Genomic DNA, 15,876 nt, shown 5'->3' on the forward strand with positions numbered 1-15,876 from the left:
AAAATAGAAGTTCAGAATTCCTTTCTAATACTCTCTAGTTGAAATTTTAACAAGTTTCTCACATGTCAAGACCTGTGTTTACCCATGGAGCCTGGCTCCGGAAGCCCCTCCTGAAGAGTCTGCTGAAAGGCCTGAGATGTGTCATGTTGATTATGATTCTGAGTTTTTCCTGTTGGCTGAGGGGCAAAGACATCTACTATTACGTAATTATCTTTGGCCACATTCAAACATGGTATGGTACCGTCATCAAGTCTCAGATAATGACACTATTACATATGTCATGGCTTTGGTACAAAAAGCTGACATAGCTGTTGTATTTTTGGTTTGTCAGATGCCTTTAAGTGACTGTGCCAGTATTTTATAGCACAAGTCACTTTCAGATGGCAATGACCAGTGGCTAAGGAATAGAGTTTGTTCAGTGACATCTTAGCTCAGTCAGAATTCTGCCATTTTGCAAAAGTGGCTTTTATCACGCAGTGTAGTGCTCAGCCCCAGAGGAGACATGTTTCTTCCTTTAACTGTGCAGGATTTGCCTCAGGTGAATGAGGGACACTCCAGAGGCATCATTGATTGTTTCCTTTCATTGAAGACAGAACTATCTCTATGTATTTCACAATGGTCTTCACACTTCTTCAGGATGCCTGCATAATGAGCTTCTTACTAGGCTCACTTCAAAGACTCCTAGTAGTGGCCTCAAGTAGTTTGAGGCCCTTTATGGATGTTTATAGGATTCAGAAAGGCATGTTCATGGAAAGCTCACTAAGTATTTTTGTTGTTCTGACTTATTCCTGGAGAAACTCAACCCTGTTATAAATCAGAAAGGCCGAAAGAATCAATTTCTATGCTCCACACTGGGATTTTCTGAATAAGAGTCCATGTAGCTTCTTGTGTAAAGATGATATTGACTTTCAAATTTATTTCAGAATTTTTAAAAAATAAATGAAGCACTTAATATAGGGCATTGTTTCAAAGTCCTCCATTTGAAGATGCTTATGACCATGACTTTATTTTCTTTGTGTTATTAATTATTATTATTATTTTAGTCTTGGGTTAGTGACATGTGCCAGGCATCTGGCAAAGTACTTAAGATAGGAACAACACAAAAACAGCTGTGATTCCTAGTTTCAGAATACCTGGAAAAGATACAGGTTTGTTATATGTGTAACAAACAGGCGCATGTCTATATTTTGTTTTCAAATCTATTCAATCGAGCTCCAATACACATATGGCATACTTTTGCATATTTATGTGTCTAAAAACTATTTACACCATATTTTATAGTCTGGTCTGCTTATAAGTCTGTGATCATTCTACATTTCTTCATGTATACAAGAAGCACATACAGATAATACCTAAGAACCACTGGTCAAATTCATTAGCACATAGTAAGAATAAAAGTTACAGAGCATTTTGTGAATTATAGATCACTTACTAAATTTATTATTTCATAACAAATTATGATGGCAAGTATTTAATTCAATTTTTTCTGGGTAACTATGTGTTGCAGAATATAAGCTACTTGTCCCAGGTCACCGACCCTGGTCTATATGGTCAAGATTCCAAATGGATTGTTTTGGCTACAGAGTTTCTGCTTTAAACCAAAAGGAGACAGAAATGCCTCATAAACATCGACTAGAAAACATTTATGTATCTCTTAGTTTTATGAAATATACCACAGCATTAAAAATATAAAACACTGGTGTAAATATGAATGTGTTTGATGTGAGAAAAACATTCTTTTACTTTATTTTTAAAATATGAGTAGAAACTCATTGCTTCTGTGATATCATTAGTCAATTTATTTTTCTTCTTTATGACACTACTTCACAGATGTTAGTTGCCATGAATATGTATCAGCAGAAAGTGTGAACCACAACCTAGAGTAGCTAGCGATTGCAAACTTCACTGCTTTTATGCAGCCAGGCTTCTACTTAGGGCTCTCTTTTATCACCTGTGCACCCTTGTACCTTCCATTCCTCTGCGATGATGCTACCAGGTGTGGTATTTTTCTCCAGTTTCTCAAGACAGGGATTATTTCTCCTATTTTACGTAAATAGCATGGGTATTTGCTATGTTCATAATGCACCTGATTTCATTTCCTTTGGAAATTTCTCTTCTGTGTAATACAAGTTCACATATGTTAGTGGCAATTCCAGTTGTATCTACATGTCAAAAAAAAATATCAGTGAACCAGTGTAAAACTCACCCAAGTGTTAGATAACCAAAAAAAAAAAAAAAAAGTTATTTTTTTTAACCCTGAAAAAGGATTGAAATGTGAATGTTAATTTTTGTAGCATTTAAGAATTTGAAAATTCCCAAGCAACCAGATTGATAATAAGATAAACTCTGGTACTATTTATGTAATGTTAATTAAATGGATTAAATTTTGTTTAAAAATATAAAAAGAATCACTAAAATCTAAGACACATGATGATTTTGAGTTAAAAAGAAGATAAATAATGCAGTAAAATTACCCTCCAAATAAAAGATTTATAATGAGATATAGTACTTTAAAAAATAAGGAAGATATTTTCAGGCTGCGATAATTGTTTGAAGGAAGTAAACAGACAAGATGGAGCATTAGTCATGGCGGCCACTTTGGGGCCCCCAGAGGAGGGAGTGTGGAATGGAAGGGTTAAGAAGAGAGGTCTGTGAGGGTCGGGGGACACACACCGGGCAGAAGGGACAGGTGCAAAGGCTGGAAGACAGTGGGCGAGGACTTGGGATGAGACGACACTGGGTCGGAAGGGCCAGATTCCTTAGGGCACAGCGTCCACAGCTGACACTTTGGATTTCATTGGAAGAGACACTACATTTTTTTTAAGCAGAGCAGTGATAAAATTTGACCTACGTTTTTAATAGTGCTCTGACTACTGTGTGGATATGGATAGTAGGGCGGCAAACGGAAAGGCTGGGGACCAAGCTACTGAGGGTCATGGAGGCAAGGTGACAGGGCTGTAGACCCAGAGAGAGGCAGATGGCCAGCAGGTCTCAGTGCAGGAAAGGAGGAGTCAAGGGTGAATATTGGCCCTGGAATACTCACTTGTTACTAAAAAAAGAAACAAAAGTAGAGCACAAATTTTAATGCAGCAGTAATCAACGTAAAGAAGCACTAACTACTTATATTAAGTTAATCACTCACAGCAGGTCCTCCTTATCTGTGGGGGATATGTTCGAAGACCCCCATTGGGCGCTGAAACCATGGACTCTACCAAAACCTAAATATACTATTTTTTTCCTCTAAATAAATACCTTTTTGATTAAAGAAAGCACATTTTGGTTTCTCTTGGCATCTCCAAATTGCCAGCATCACTATTTCTGCACTTTGGGGCCATTATGAAGTAAAGTAAGGGTAACTTGAATGCAAGCGCTGTGATACTTTTGACAGCCAGTCCAACAACCAAGATGGCTCCTAAGGGACTCACAGGCAGAGAGAATCTACAGTGTAAATACACTGGACAAAGGATGATTGAAGTCCCTGGCAGGATGGAGTGGGACAGTGACAAGATTTCATTCCACTGAGAAAAATCACGCTATTTAGAACTGACAAATACTTTATTTCTGGGATTTTCCGAGCACAGGCGACTGTGGGTAACTTAAACTGCAGAAAAGTGAAACCACAGGTAAGGGAGTACTACGGTATTTTCATCCCACAACTGAGGACTTGGAGCATCGCACCTGACCAAGAAAATCCACAGACTACGTCCACCTGGTTTACTTCTCTTTTTGTCCAAGGCCCCTGGAAGAAGAAAGTCTAGCGATGGGCTATTTCCCTCTGCACCTCACTTCTCTGTTCCCAAAACACAGTGTTGTACCCTTCAGAGTCGAGTTGGCCAATGTTGTCCAAACTCAACATCAGCGTCTTCTCAAAGTTATCTTTAGCAGATGTAAATTTTTACAGGGCCTATTATATGTCATTGACTCTTTTATATTCTTTATAAATTATGCTATCAATTCTTATTCTTGATGTGAATCAAGGTCAGTGAGGCAGAATTAGAATTCATACATGTGTCTGATATGTCCTCTTTTTTAAAAATTTTGTTTATTGATTTAAGAGAGAGAGAGAGAGAGACATTGACTTACTGTTGCACTTACTTATGCGTTCATTGCTTGCCTCTTGTATGTGCCCTGACCAGAGATCGAACCCGCAACCTTGGCATATCAGGACGACACTCTAACCAACTGAGCTACCCGGCCAGGGCCCCCATGTCTTTTGTGTTCTAAAACTTGTTTTTTGTTCCATGACCTCATCCAGCCTCATTGTTCAGAAAACATATTGATAAATCATTTAGGACGGTATCTTTTCTTGGCTCCTTCTGCAGAGAGATTAGTGAAAAATGACGACAGAAAAATATAAAGACATTAAAGGGACATATTCACTTCTCTCTGATAAAACTGTAACAGGACCAACTTTTTAAAATAAATAACTCCACCAGCCCATAGGAGAAAGCTCTCTAACAGGTCATAAGAATATCAGATTTCTCAGGACAGAGCCATTCAGGTGATAGATGAAAGGCTGACTGTGTGTTGTATTAAAGCACTTGCAAAGTACTATACTATGCATAGAAAAGTCAAAACGATGGGTCAAAGCCAAAACTGATTGAAGACTAGATTTTAGGGTCTTAAAAAAATGGGAGAGAATACATGAGTAGAAGAGGAATATCTCTGTTGATGTTCTTAATCACCTGTGACGCTTATAAAATCAGAGTCCTGGGACTCTCACCCCACCCCCCAAACCATTCCGGGCACGGGAACTGCCTATGTATCAAACACCAAGATGAGTGTGGTGCAAGTAGGTAATGAACTGCACTTTGGGAAAATACTGATTTGGTCCGGTATCTTTATTTTTTAAGTCAGCATGAGGCTCATAAGGGGAAATAGTTATCCAAAGTCTGCTGCACTCTTTTTTTGTTAGAGCTTTGGCTAAATCACTCTCCTGGAGGCCCAGTTCTGTCCTCTTTGATACTTGGATTTCGTTTTTGCAACTCTAGCCATGGACCAGCTAACAGCATATATCACTGTTATTTCTCTTCTAGAATCACAACCACAGCTGCCTGCATGATGGACCTAAGGCGGTATCCACTGGATGAACAAAACTGCACCTTGGAAATTGAGAGCTGTAAGTCTTTCTGAGCATCCAGGCCACTGAACTTTGCTTTAAGGTTCTCCAGCCCATGGGTCCTGTAAAGGTTCTGCTCGCACTAAACTTAAAGGAGGGAGGCCCCCTGGTACCTGGTACCTTGGTGATGTTGCCATCCTCTTAGCCTCATCCCTAAATCCCTGGGAGAGATGTGAAGGGAGGAGGTGACCTAGCAACAAAAGGAAGATGCTAAGAACCTGGAAGAAAACCAAGGGCTATTTCAGCCATTTAAAGTACGGTATTGGTGCAGAGAGCTACACCAGGCTTGGGGCAATAGGCGAAGGTGACAGGGGACGCGAGCCATCTTAATTATTTTTGCCTTTCATAAGCATTATCACTTTTCAATTGCAAATAAGTGTGGCCTTCTGGGTTAGCTGAACCCTTCATAGAATGTGGATTGGTGGAATTTTTTTTTATTTCCAGGGACTATTTTCAGTGTGGAAATTTATTTTATATTCTTGCTGAAGGCCATCTGATGAGCAAGATGGGTATATGTGTGTTTATCCCCTTTCCTGCACCGACCTGTTTTGCAGTGTTGTTGCATTTCTAGGCCATAGTTTGTGTCGTTGACGATTCAGTCCCCTACCCTATTGGGTCCAACGCTGATTTCACATTCTGCTCCATTTCAGAGGTCACCCAGGGAGGTCGTTTGAGGTGGTCTAGGAGTTTGAATCTCTTTTTTGTGTGAGTGCTTCGCGCTGTGTTCATACCTCATCCCACCCCAAAATTGGAAGCTGACAGCTTTATATCTGACCCTCCGGATAATGAGCAACTGACTGCTGGGCGGCTGCTCTCAGCCTGTGTCAGGAGCTCTGGCTGTGGCGAGCGGCGTGACTCTAAATCACCGCTCCGAGCGGAAACACAGCATTTGTGACACATTACGGGTATTTTTGCCCATTTCAAAAAATAGCTTCCAGGGATAATTAAACTTACATGCATTTTTTGAAGAACCTGATTTCATACTTGTATTTCCAAATCATCATTATTTTCACATTAGATCTTTGCCATGCAGAACTATTTAATAAAATTGCTGTAGAGGATTTTATGATTATTTTTATGTAAATATCTTTGGGATTAACTTTGCATTTTCATAACTAATAATACTGTTTGGAGGGCAGAATAATGTTCTTCGACATCCAAAATCGGGTTGTTTCAAATTGTTGATGTAAGGCTATTTTGGAAAAAGTACGTGGCTGTGTACCACTCATGCATTTTTGTAGCAAGAGAATTTTTCATGGTAGAATTTGACTGGAATTTTAAATAATCATGATTGTATGTGGTTAAAGCACCTGCACTCATGCCATGTCATTTGAGCCTCCACAGCCCCCTCAGGTATGTAAACAGGCCTTTGTCCTACAGAGAACTGAGGCCTAAGGAGCCAAGCGACCCCAGGGCTTTATGGAATTAAATTATAATTGTGGCATGAATTTTGAAAAATTAGCATGATGATTCTTTAGACTTTTAGAAAGTTCACATTTTATAAAGGGGCTTTTACAGGTCTCATTTCAATTCACAGTTACCCTGTAAATGAGGTAGAATAGATTTTTCCAGCTTTATTGAGATATAATTGACACACAATATTGAGTACGTACAATATGATGATTTGATCCATGTATATACCGTAAGACAATGACCACAATAAGGTCGGTTAACACATCTGTCACCTCACACAGTTACCTCGTGTATGTGTATGTGTGTGTGTTGGGAACCTAAGACTGACTCTTAGCAGCTTTGAAGTATACAATACAGTGTTGTGAAGTATATTCACACACTCCTCTTATAACTGAAAATGTGTACCCTCTAACTCCCGTCACCCATCTCCTCCAGCCCCCGCACTGGGCAACCCTCAATTTACTCTCTGTTTCTATGAGCTCGGTTTTCTTATGTTCCACGTAAGTAACAACATAACAGTGTTAGACTTTCTTTGCCTGGCTTATTTCACTGAGCATCATGCCTTCAAGTCTCATCCACGCTGTCCCCAGCGGCAGGATTTCCTGCCTTTTATGGCAGCCTAATGCTCCCTCGCGTTCGCGTGCCACACCTTCTCCCCACAGTGACCCAGCAGCAGACACTTCGGCCGCCTCCAGGCCTTGACTGCTGTGAATAGTGCTGCAGTGAACGCGGGGTGCAAGTATCTCTTTGAGGGTGATTTTAGTTCCTTCAGATATGTACCCAGAAGTTAAGATTGCTGGGTCATATACTAGTTTGGTTTTTAATTTTTGAGAAACCTTCACACTGCTTTTTATAGTAACTCTCCCAATTTATATTCCCACCAACATGGCTCAAGATTCCTTTCTCTCCACATCCTTGCCAGCATTTCTCATCGCCTGTCTTTTTTATGACAGCCATTCTAACAGGTGCGAGGTGATACATTGCCCTGGTTTTTATTTGCATTTCCCTGATGATTAGTGATGTTAAACGCCTTTTCATGTACCTGCTGGCCTCATCCCACCCCACACTGATTCATTCAAGAGTTTACTCATTCATTAAATATTTATTGAGCACTAATTATTTATAAGGCATTGTAATAAACTCTAAAGATATAATGCTGAAAATAAGTAGATAATATCCCTGCCATCCTTCATTATGATTACTAGATCTCCTTTGGAAAAATCTCTACTCGGTTTCTCTGCCTATTTTTAAATTTGATTATTTGGTTTTTGCATGAGCTCATTATATATTTTGAATATTTACCACTTATCAGATATAGTTTTTGCAAATATTTTCTCCCATTCCATATGTTGCCTTTTCATTCTGTTGATGGTTTCCTTTGCTGTGTGGAAACTTTAGTATGATGTAGTTCTGCTCATTTATTTTGCTTTTGTTACTTGCGCTTTTGGTATTACATCCAAAATATCATTGCCGAGACCCATGTCAAGGAGTTTTTCCCCTGTGTTTACTTCTACGAGTTTTATAGTTTCAGGTTTTACATTTAAGTCTCTAATTCATTTCAAGTAAATTTTTGTGAGTGGTTTAAGAGAGCCTTCTAATTTAATTCTTTTGCATGTGGATATTCAGTTTTCCCAACACTATTTATTGAAAAGACTGACTTTGTTCATTGAGTATTTTTGTCTCCCTTTTTCCTGCAAATATAAAATTTATTTTTTATCTGGTATGATTTTTATTGTATCTTTTCCATTACCATTTGCCCCCTGTACACTTTCTTCCACGCCCGCGCCCTCCCCCCAGCAGTCACCACACTGTTGTCCGTGGCCCTGAGTCCTTTTTCTTTTTTGCTCGATCCCTCTGCCCCTATCTGCACAGAACTGTTAACCTGCTCTCTATCTATGAGTATGTCTCTATTTTGCTCAAGTATGATTTGACCATATATATGAGGGTTTATTTCTGAGTATTGGGTTTGTTGGGGTTTTTTTTTTGTATTAGTCTATATGTCTGAATTTTTGAGACTTTTCTTTTTGTGGCTTAACATATGAATGGTTCTAGAAAATGTTCCACGTGTACTTGAGAAGAAGGTTTATTCTGTTGCTGTTGGATAGAATGTTCTGTATCTGTCTGTTAGATCTTATTTGGTCTGTAACAGTGACTTTCAACTGGTGTGCTGCAAGGATTTTTAAAGTGATACTTGACTATTGAGCCAGGGGCACTGAACTCTTTTTCCCTCAGGTTGTCAAATAAAAAATAACAACAGCCAACAACAATGGCCAATCAGAAGTAGACCTATTTTTTTGTCAGATCAGCAAAAAATATGTTTTTCTGGCGTGCCTCAGAATTTTTGTAGTGTATGTGTGCCCTGAGATGGAAAGCCTGAGAATCACTGTCACTGGTCTGCCGTGTGGTTCAAATCTGGTGGTTCCTTATTGATTCTCTGTCTGGATGATTTATCCATTACAGAGAGTGGGGTATTAAAGTTTCCAACTGTTACTGTATTGCACTTTATTTCTCCTTTTAGTTCTGTTAGCATTTGCTTCATATATTTAGGTGCTCTAATATGGGGGCATAAGTATTTATGATTGTTATAGCTTCTTGATGACTTGACCCCTTTATTGTAATATAATGACCTCCTTTATCTCCTGTAAGAATTTATCGCTTAAAGACTAATATGTAGATATGAATATTCCTGTCTTCACAACTATGGAAACAGACTCAAAGAAGTAAAGTGAGATACACAAGGTCACGTAGCCACCGGTTAGCACGGGGACACTGAGGTAATGCGGTCATTGGTGGCTGGTTTACGTTAGTAAAGCCATATTTTGGAGAGACAAGGTGAACAGGAAGATTGCTATTCTAAAAATAAAAAATAAAAACCTGTCCTTACAAAATTGAGGTTTATTCATATTTATTTAGACAGCAAAACATTGCTACAGAGAATGAAATATTGTGTTACATTAATAATATACATGATATCTAGACCCTGTTATTTTAAGTAGGTAGTTAAATAACTAAACATATTAAAATTAGGATTCAGTTCTCTTAAACAACTAGCTCTGAGGTTGATCCCTGATATTCCACCTTATTCATTTATTCCTTTCTGTTAAGTAAACTCTAGGAATTGATTGATTCATTCATTCTTCTTCCTCCACCTCCTCTCTCTTCCTCTCCTCTCTTCTACTTATTTTTCTTCTCTCCCTTTTTCTTTCGCTTCCTTTCACCTCTCAAATGCATTTGACCCTAATAATGACATTACTAAATCCTTATCACCTTGTTTCCTTATCAACAATTAGTATATTGGCCTAATTTTAGAGAGGATAATGTAACTTGATTCTCGGCAGTTTGAAGTGGGGAAATACTGGATTGAGCTCATTGTTCATTCATTCATGCATTGATTCCTTCAAGAATTTACTCATTCATTAAATATTTATTGAGCACTAGTTATTTACAAGGCATTGTAATAAGCTCTAAAGATATAATGGTGAAAATAAGTAGATAATGTCCCTGCCTTCCTTCATTATGAAAAGAGTGATAGGTTTTATTTAAGTAAATACATATAAGAATGTAAAATCCCACTAGTGAAAAGTGCCACCAAGATGAAAATTTAGTTTGGTAGCGTCTTAAAGAAAGACTAGAGTAAATCTCAAAGTGAAGTGCTGATGATTCCAGAAAGGCAGTGAACTGTGCTGACTTTAAAACTTCTTGACTTTAGGGAAATGGCGAAGTTTTGTAGAATCAATGGAATTTGCTGAACTAAATGGGCCCTGATAGTATTTATTACTATCTAGGAAATGATGTTTATATACTATATCCATGAATGTATCTTGCCTGTATCTTTCTCTGAATCTTTCAGTCAGATTGGGAAAAGGGATACTGGGATACTCACCTCTATTTCTAGGTAAATATTACCTTCAAGGTACCAATGACAAGTTATGTGCTGGCCTATATAAAGTGCTTTAAAATGTTCTTGTTATTTAAGAATAAAATGAAGTCTAACAAAGAAATGAGGAATCGTCCCAAGTGTGCCCTTGAATATACTAATATTTAAGAGTATTAAGAGTGTCCTAATACTTTTAGAGGAAATTGAAGATTTATCTCTTTTTAAAGACATATAAAGTTCAAGTCAAGGAACATGTATGAAGGACCCATGGACAAAGCCAAAGTGGGGAAGGATTGAGGGTGGGAGGTGGGGGTGGGGGGCACAGGGGAAAGCGGTGGCAGGAAAATGGAGACAAATGTATTTGAAGAATAAAGATTTTTTTAAATTAAAAAAAAAAACCAGTTCAAATCATGTCAAGGAAACAACATTCCATTATATGCAAGGCTATTTAGTATGTTCCATCCAGAAAAGAGGGGCTACAGGGAATATTATATATCTTCGAAATGGGAATAGTTAGGGGCTACTCCATGATATCCTGAGCCAGATCAGCTGTCCAGTATCGGTGTCAGCTACTAATTATGAGGGACACTTCTCTCCGCCTCAGAAGGGCAATGCTGTCTTATATCTACTTGTCGAAAAGGCATATGGCATTCTCGCAACTGGATTCATTAACAGGGTGTTCATGTTACTAAACACCCAAAGGTTTCTTTTTTCTCATTTGTTTGTGTCCTTTTATCTCAGCCTGTCTCTGGGCGGGTTGGACCGGAGAGCCTTGGTGTGTCAGAGAATAAGATCAGTACTCTTATTCTCAATGTTATAGTTTTTATTGGTTTGTTGGTTTTTCTGTTAGTCTCCGGCTTAGTGCAAACTATAATGAATTGGAGGGTGTAGATGTTTCTCAGCAGCTGTTCCATAGGCAGCTGCTCAGGGCTACGCCAAGTGTCATTGAGACCGCCAGCCAGGCTCCTCCTTTTAGCATCTCCCCCCACTGAAATCCTTCTAGATCCCTCAAGAAAGCCCCCTGCCACTGCCCTTTGTGGCGGCATCAGGAGCCAGCTCGTGCTGGCCTCTCAGTCACTGATCGCCTGCCTGCCATTGGGAAAGTCACCCCACTTAGCTGAGCCTCAGTTTCCTCAGATGAGGGCAACGGTATCTACCAAATGAGGTTGTTACAAAGATTAAATGAACTAGTATAAACTAATCTGAGCTACCATAGATTAAGACTCTAATGCTTTGCTTGTAACACAGTGGACACCTAGTAAACAGTAACTTTAATAATCAATAATTATTCCTATAACACTAATTTTGATTATTACATTTGATAAAAAGTCCCATACTGCCACAGATTTGCTCTAATTATGAGGTGCAGTATATCCAGCCAAGGAGAGACCCAAAGCACAGCACTGCCCTTCTCAACCTTGGTAGGTTTTAGCCCAGCCGCCTTGCATTTGCACCCAATTAAGCCTCATTATCTGTAGGGCTATCCACTTCCTCAGCTCTGCCTGCAATGTTAGTTGCTATTCATTTATTTTACTTTAGCCAAAGGGAAAAGGAATTAATAGCTGGCTTCAGAATCCAAAGAGGAGTAGTTAAAAGCAAGCTCTTTGACATTGGCACCTGGGTGAAGTGAAAGGACAGACCATCTTTTGGCTAACGTTTACCCTGCCAGCGGAGGCAGGGGTTGCCTGCGGATGCTCCAGAGCGTCTGTGGCCAGCGCAGCAGGGGTCCCGAGAGCGTGAGAGGGTTGGCACAGGCACCGCCCCTTCCTGGGGAGACGCACCACGCTTTAGAAAGCAGGAAACAGATGTGCTTGTGGTCTTACAGAATTCACATTTTGATATCACATAAAAACAGCTTGCTGTTAAGTTATTGATAGAATAAAGGCTCTATTTTCTTCTCAACAATTTCATCCTAAATAATCCATATTAAAGAGGTCAAAATAGATTGATACATTTAAGCAGCTTGAGGTATTGCCCAAATTTACTATGGCATAAGGTTCATAGATGTCAGATCCATTTTATGCTGTGTACTGGTCAATATTTCCATAGAGATACATGCCGTATTTTTAAGAACTTAGAGGAAACTAGGGTGCATTGTGCTGCTTTACTCCCAAAGTAGAAATTGATGGCAGATTAGAATATGTCAGTAGATTCAAAATACCCCTCACAGAGGAGGTGGTAGTCACCGAGGGCTTTGAGCTAGTGTTGTATAGGAGATGAGAGGACATTTGCCGACTCCAGGTAGCTGTCTGGTGTGCGTTTCTCAAGCTCACTCAACAGGCCACTTAGCTTTTTCAAGCTACAGTTTCTCATCTCTGCAATATCACCTGACAGGTAATGAGATAAGACAGAGATCTTTGTGCAGTGTTTGGTACTGGTATTTCCATAAGTAGCAGCTGTTATCATTTTAGCATATTATTATCAAATTAGACCTGGAACATGGTGCTCAATTAGAGTCACAACATTTTAAGAGGGATATTTAGCAATCAGCAAGCCAAAATGAAATGATACATAAGCCGTGGAGTATGAAGAACCAGTAGAAGAAATGAGTGGGAAAAGGTGTGCATTTATTGTACCTTGAGAAAGGAAGGCTTTCCAATAGTATTTGGAAAGAATAGCTATTTTCAAAAAAAACTACAAAATTTCCTCTCAAGAGAGCAGACTATTTCTGCCCTAAGGGCAAAACTAGACTAATGGCAAAAGATGCCAAAGGCAATTTTGGGCTGAACTATTTTTTTTTTTCAGTGTCACAGCAGTTACTGCTGGTGAAAAATCCTGTAGGTTCCTGTCTGCTGTAAAACCATTTTCTGGGAACGAAGCACTTGTTGCATTGGGCACGTGATGAGATTATATAAATTCTAAGGAGTCCTGGGTTGATGGTTACGTGGCACCAGCAAAACTGTGTAGGACGTGGTTTAGAAGATGATTAGCCAAGCACTGGCTTATATGAGGGTGCAGACCCTCTTACCTCTGGGAGCAATGCTACTTACGAGGCAAAATCACATCTCTGTGACGATTTTAAGTAGTACTGTGTGTGTGTGTGTGTGTGTGTGTGTGTGTTATTAATGGTCCGTTGCTATTTATTTAGCAATCTTTCTTCTCTCAGATTTTCCTGACAGGAGCACTTTTGGCAGTTGTGTCTGTGAAAAATAAGACTGAAGCCCCCCCCATATTCCTGTCTTTCCAAAATCTCCACCCCTCGAGGTTTTTGATCTCTAAGGCTTTAGGAGTCACAACCGAAGAGAGAATGCTTGTGCCTGTGCCGGTGGCGGTGGCAGATCGTGAAACCACCCGCGTCCAAGTTAGAAAGCATGCCTGGGATATCACAGAGCAGCTTAGTCATCGTTATTTATCGAGGGAAAAGCAAATGCTCCCTGGGGTCACTGCGTACAAATTTAATTTACAGCATTGTCCTGTTTTGCTGTTTTCTTAAATTGCATCTGGAATTGTGGAACTCCACAGAACTCCTCTCTGCCCTTGCTGTGTGTAGATACCCTATTGGAACATGATCTTCATTTAAGTATTATTAGTCCCTTGTGACCATATGTAGGTGCCAGGATGTGTATTTAGAACCTCTGGCACCTCGTGCTGATATTATCTGTGACCTTCTGGACTTTTGGTATGCCTGGACTTGAAGACTTCTGTCTTTTCAATTCTTCCATCATTAGAAAGGGACTTAGTTATAAAGGGTTCATCTTAATACTGAGTATGAAAAATGTAAGTAATAAACTCTACAGTCCCCCTAGTAAAGAGCAATCATTTTTAATTCATATTTTTCATTTTCTCTTCTATAGTCTTTACTTTCTCTTTCTGAAATTTTCACTAGATAGATCTTCCACATCTACCTGCCATGGCTCTGAAGTAAAATTTGTAGATTTTGTCTTCCAGTTTAGTAATACTTATTTTACTCTAAGAAATTATTACTAGTATTATATTTAGGCAATCATGTTTTCTATTACTAAGAACTCATTCTTTGAATACTCATTTTCCATAGGAAAGTTTGTTCTTCTATGGAATGTCATGATATTCCACGGGAGATACCAATTTATTCCTATTTGAAATATATAAATTTAAGTTTTTGTACAAGTTTTCTTCTGCTGCCTTTATCTTTCTATTTCCTCTTGTGAGGATGTTTATCATGGTCTTTCTTTTTAATGCTAATGATTTTCCATATATATATATATATATCTACTGATCTTGGTGATCAGTTGATATTTGTAAGTAAAGAGCTGGTTTGACCAGAGCATGTCACTTACATAGGTTCTGTGATAAGACGTGGGTTTCCTCAGCACTTCTGTACGATTGTTTCCACAGCCACTGTCTTCTACGAAGAGGGTGGGGCAGGCGGAGAGGTGGGCACGCCCATCAGGCAGCTCCCTGGGATAGACGGAGGGCCAGGCCCCTCCACAGCCAACTAGGGCTCCTCCGGGGCTTGGGCCCTTTCCCTCGGAAGGAACAGATGGAACCATAGCTCATCTTTTTTCCTCCATTTGTAGAGGTGCCCAGGGTCACCTGGGGCTCTGTTCTTATTTCCCCTTTAGCTGAAATCTAGGATCCCCCCAGTGAGCCCCCAGCTTTGCTCAAGGAGCCTTCTTTCAGCATTGTCTTGGGTGCAGTGTAGAAGAGAGAGGACTGGTCTCAAAGCAAAAAGAATGTAATACTTAAGGAGCTTCAGAATTACTACATGCAATATAGGTCAGCCTTTGAACCAATTACAGGATATCTATTTTATAATATATCAATAACTATTTTTCTTCTCTTATATACCATTGATTGTAAGACTCACCATTATACTAATAAGAATAATAAAATTTTACATTGAATGTATTCATTTCTTCGTAGATATATCCTGATTTTCAAAATGCAAAAATGTAAAAGGAACCTAAAGTGCATTGGAATTGAAGAAGTACGGGGTTATTTTTTTAATTGCAAAGGAAACCATTATTTTTTTTATTCCTAAGCAGACCCACCAAAAGAAGCACAACTGATAGTATCCAATTAGTATCTCCCAGTCTCACAGGTGAGCAGCTGCCTGCTCGGCGCATTTTCCTGACTGGGCCCATTAGGCCGTTCCTGACGGGGCCTGCGGCGCGAAGCTGGCGATGGAGTGTGCATGTGCGCTGCGGTAGCCACTGGGCCGGGGTAGAGTGTGGGCGGGCTCTGTTACCCTGGCAGTGGTCAGGGCTTCCATTTGGGCCCACAGATACCTCTGGAATCAGAAGTTAGAGATACAGAGAATTTGGAGAGAAATGTTTTACAAGCAGATGCAATCCCCTAATAGATTTTTGCCCCGTAACATTGAAAGGACGTCAGTAGGAATGCTGCGCAAAACCTGGATACGTTGAATGCACTGGCTTCCATCTCTTGCCTTGTGTTAAGCTCACATGGTAGTTCTAAGAGCCCAGAGCCCACGGGCTGCTCAGCCCTGTGACCACAGGGTAAGCACAGCTGTGACGCTCCGAGTTGT

The 15,876-nt window shown here is 39.7% G+C and overlaps 1 protein-coding gene across 2 annotated transcripts in view; it reads left to right on the top strand.

Annotated features, from left to right (window-relative positions):
• Positions 1 to 15,876, top strand: part of GABRB2 (gamma-aminobutyric acid type A receptor subunit beta2) — a 182,233-nt gene that overhangs the window by 85,008 nt on the left and 81,349 nt on the right. For both annotated transcript variants that reach the window (XM_054568090.1, XM_054568092.1), the window contains exon 6: positions 5,037 to 5,119. In XM_054568090.1, coding sequence (XP_054424065.1) covers positions 5,037 to 5,119 — 83 coding nt within the window. The remainder of the gene's footprint in view (positions 1 to 5,036; positions 5,120 to 15,876) is intronic.

The sequence above is a fragment of the Pteronotus mesoamericanus genome, unplaced genomic scaffold (genome assembly GCF_021234165.1).
Source record: "Pteronotus mesoamericanus isolate MK-2021 breed Mesoamerican mustached bat unplaced genomic scaffold, CSHL_Meso_final contig_2, whole genome shotgun sequence".
In the NCBI taxonomy this organism is placed as follows: domain Eukaryota; kingdom Metazoa; phylum Chordata; class Mammalia; order Chiroptera; family Mormoopidae; genus Pteronotus; species Pteronotus mesoamericanus.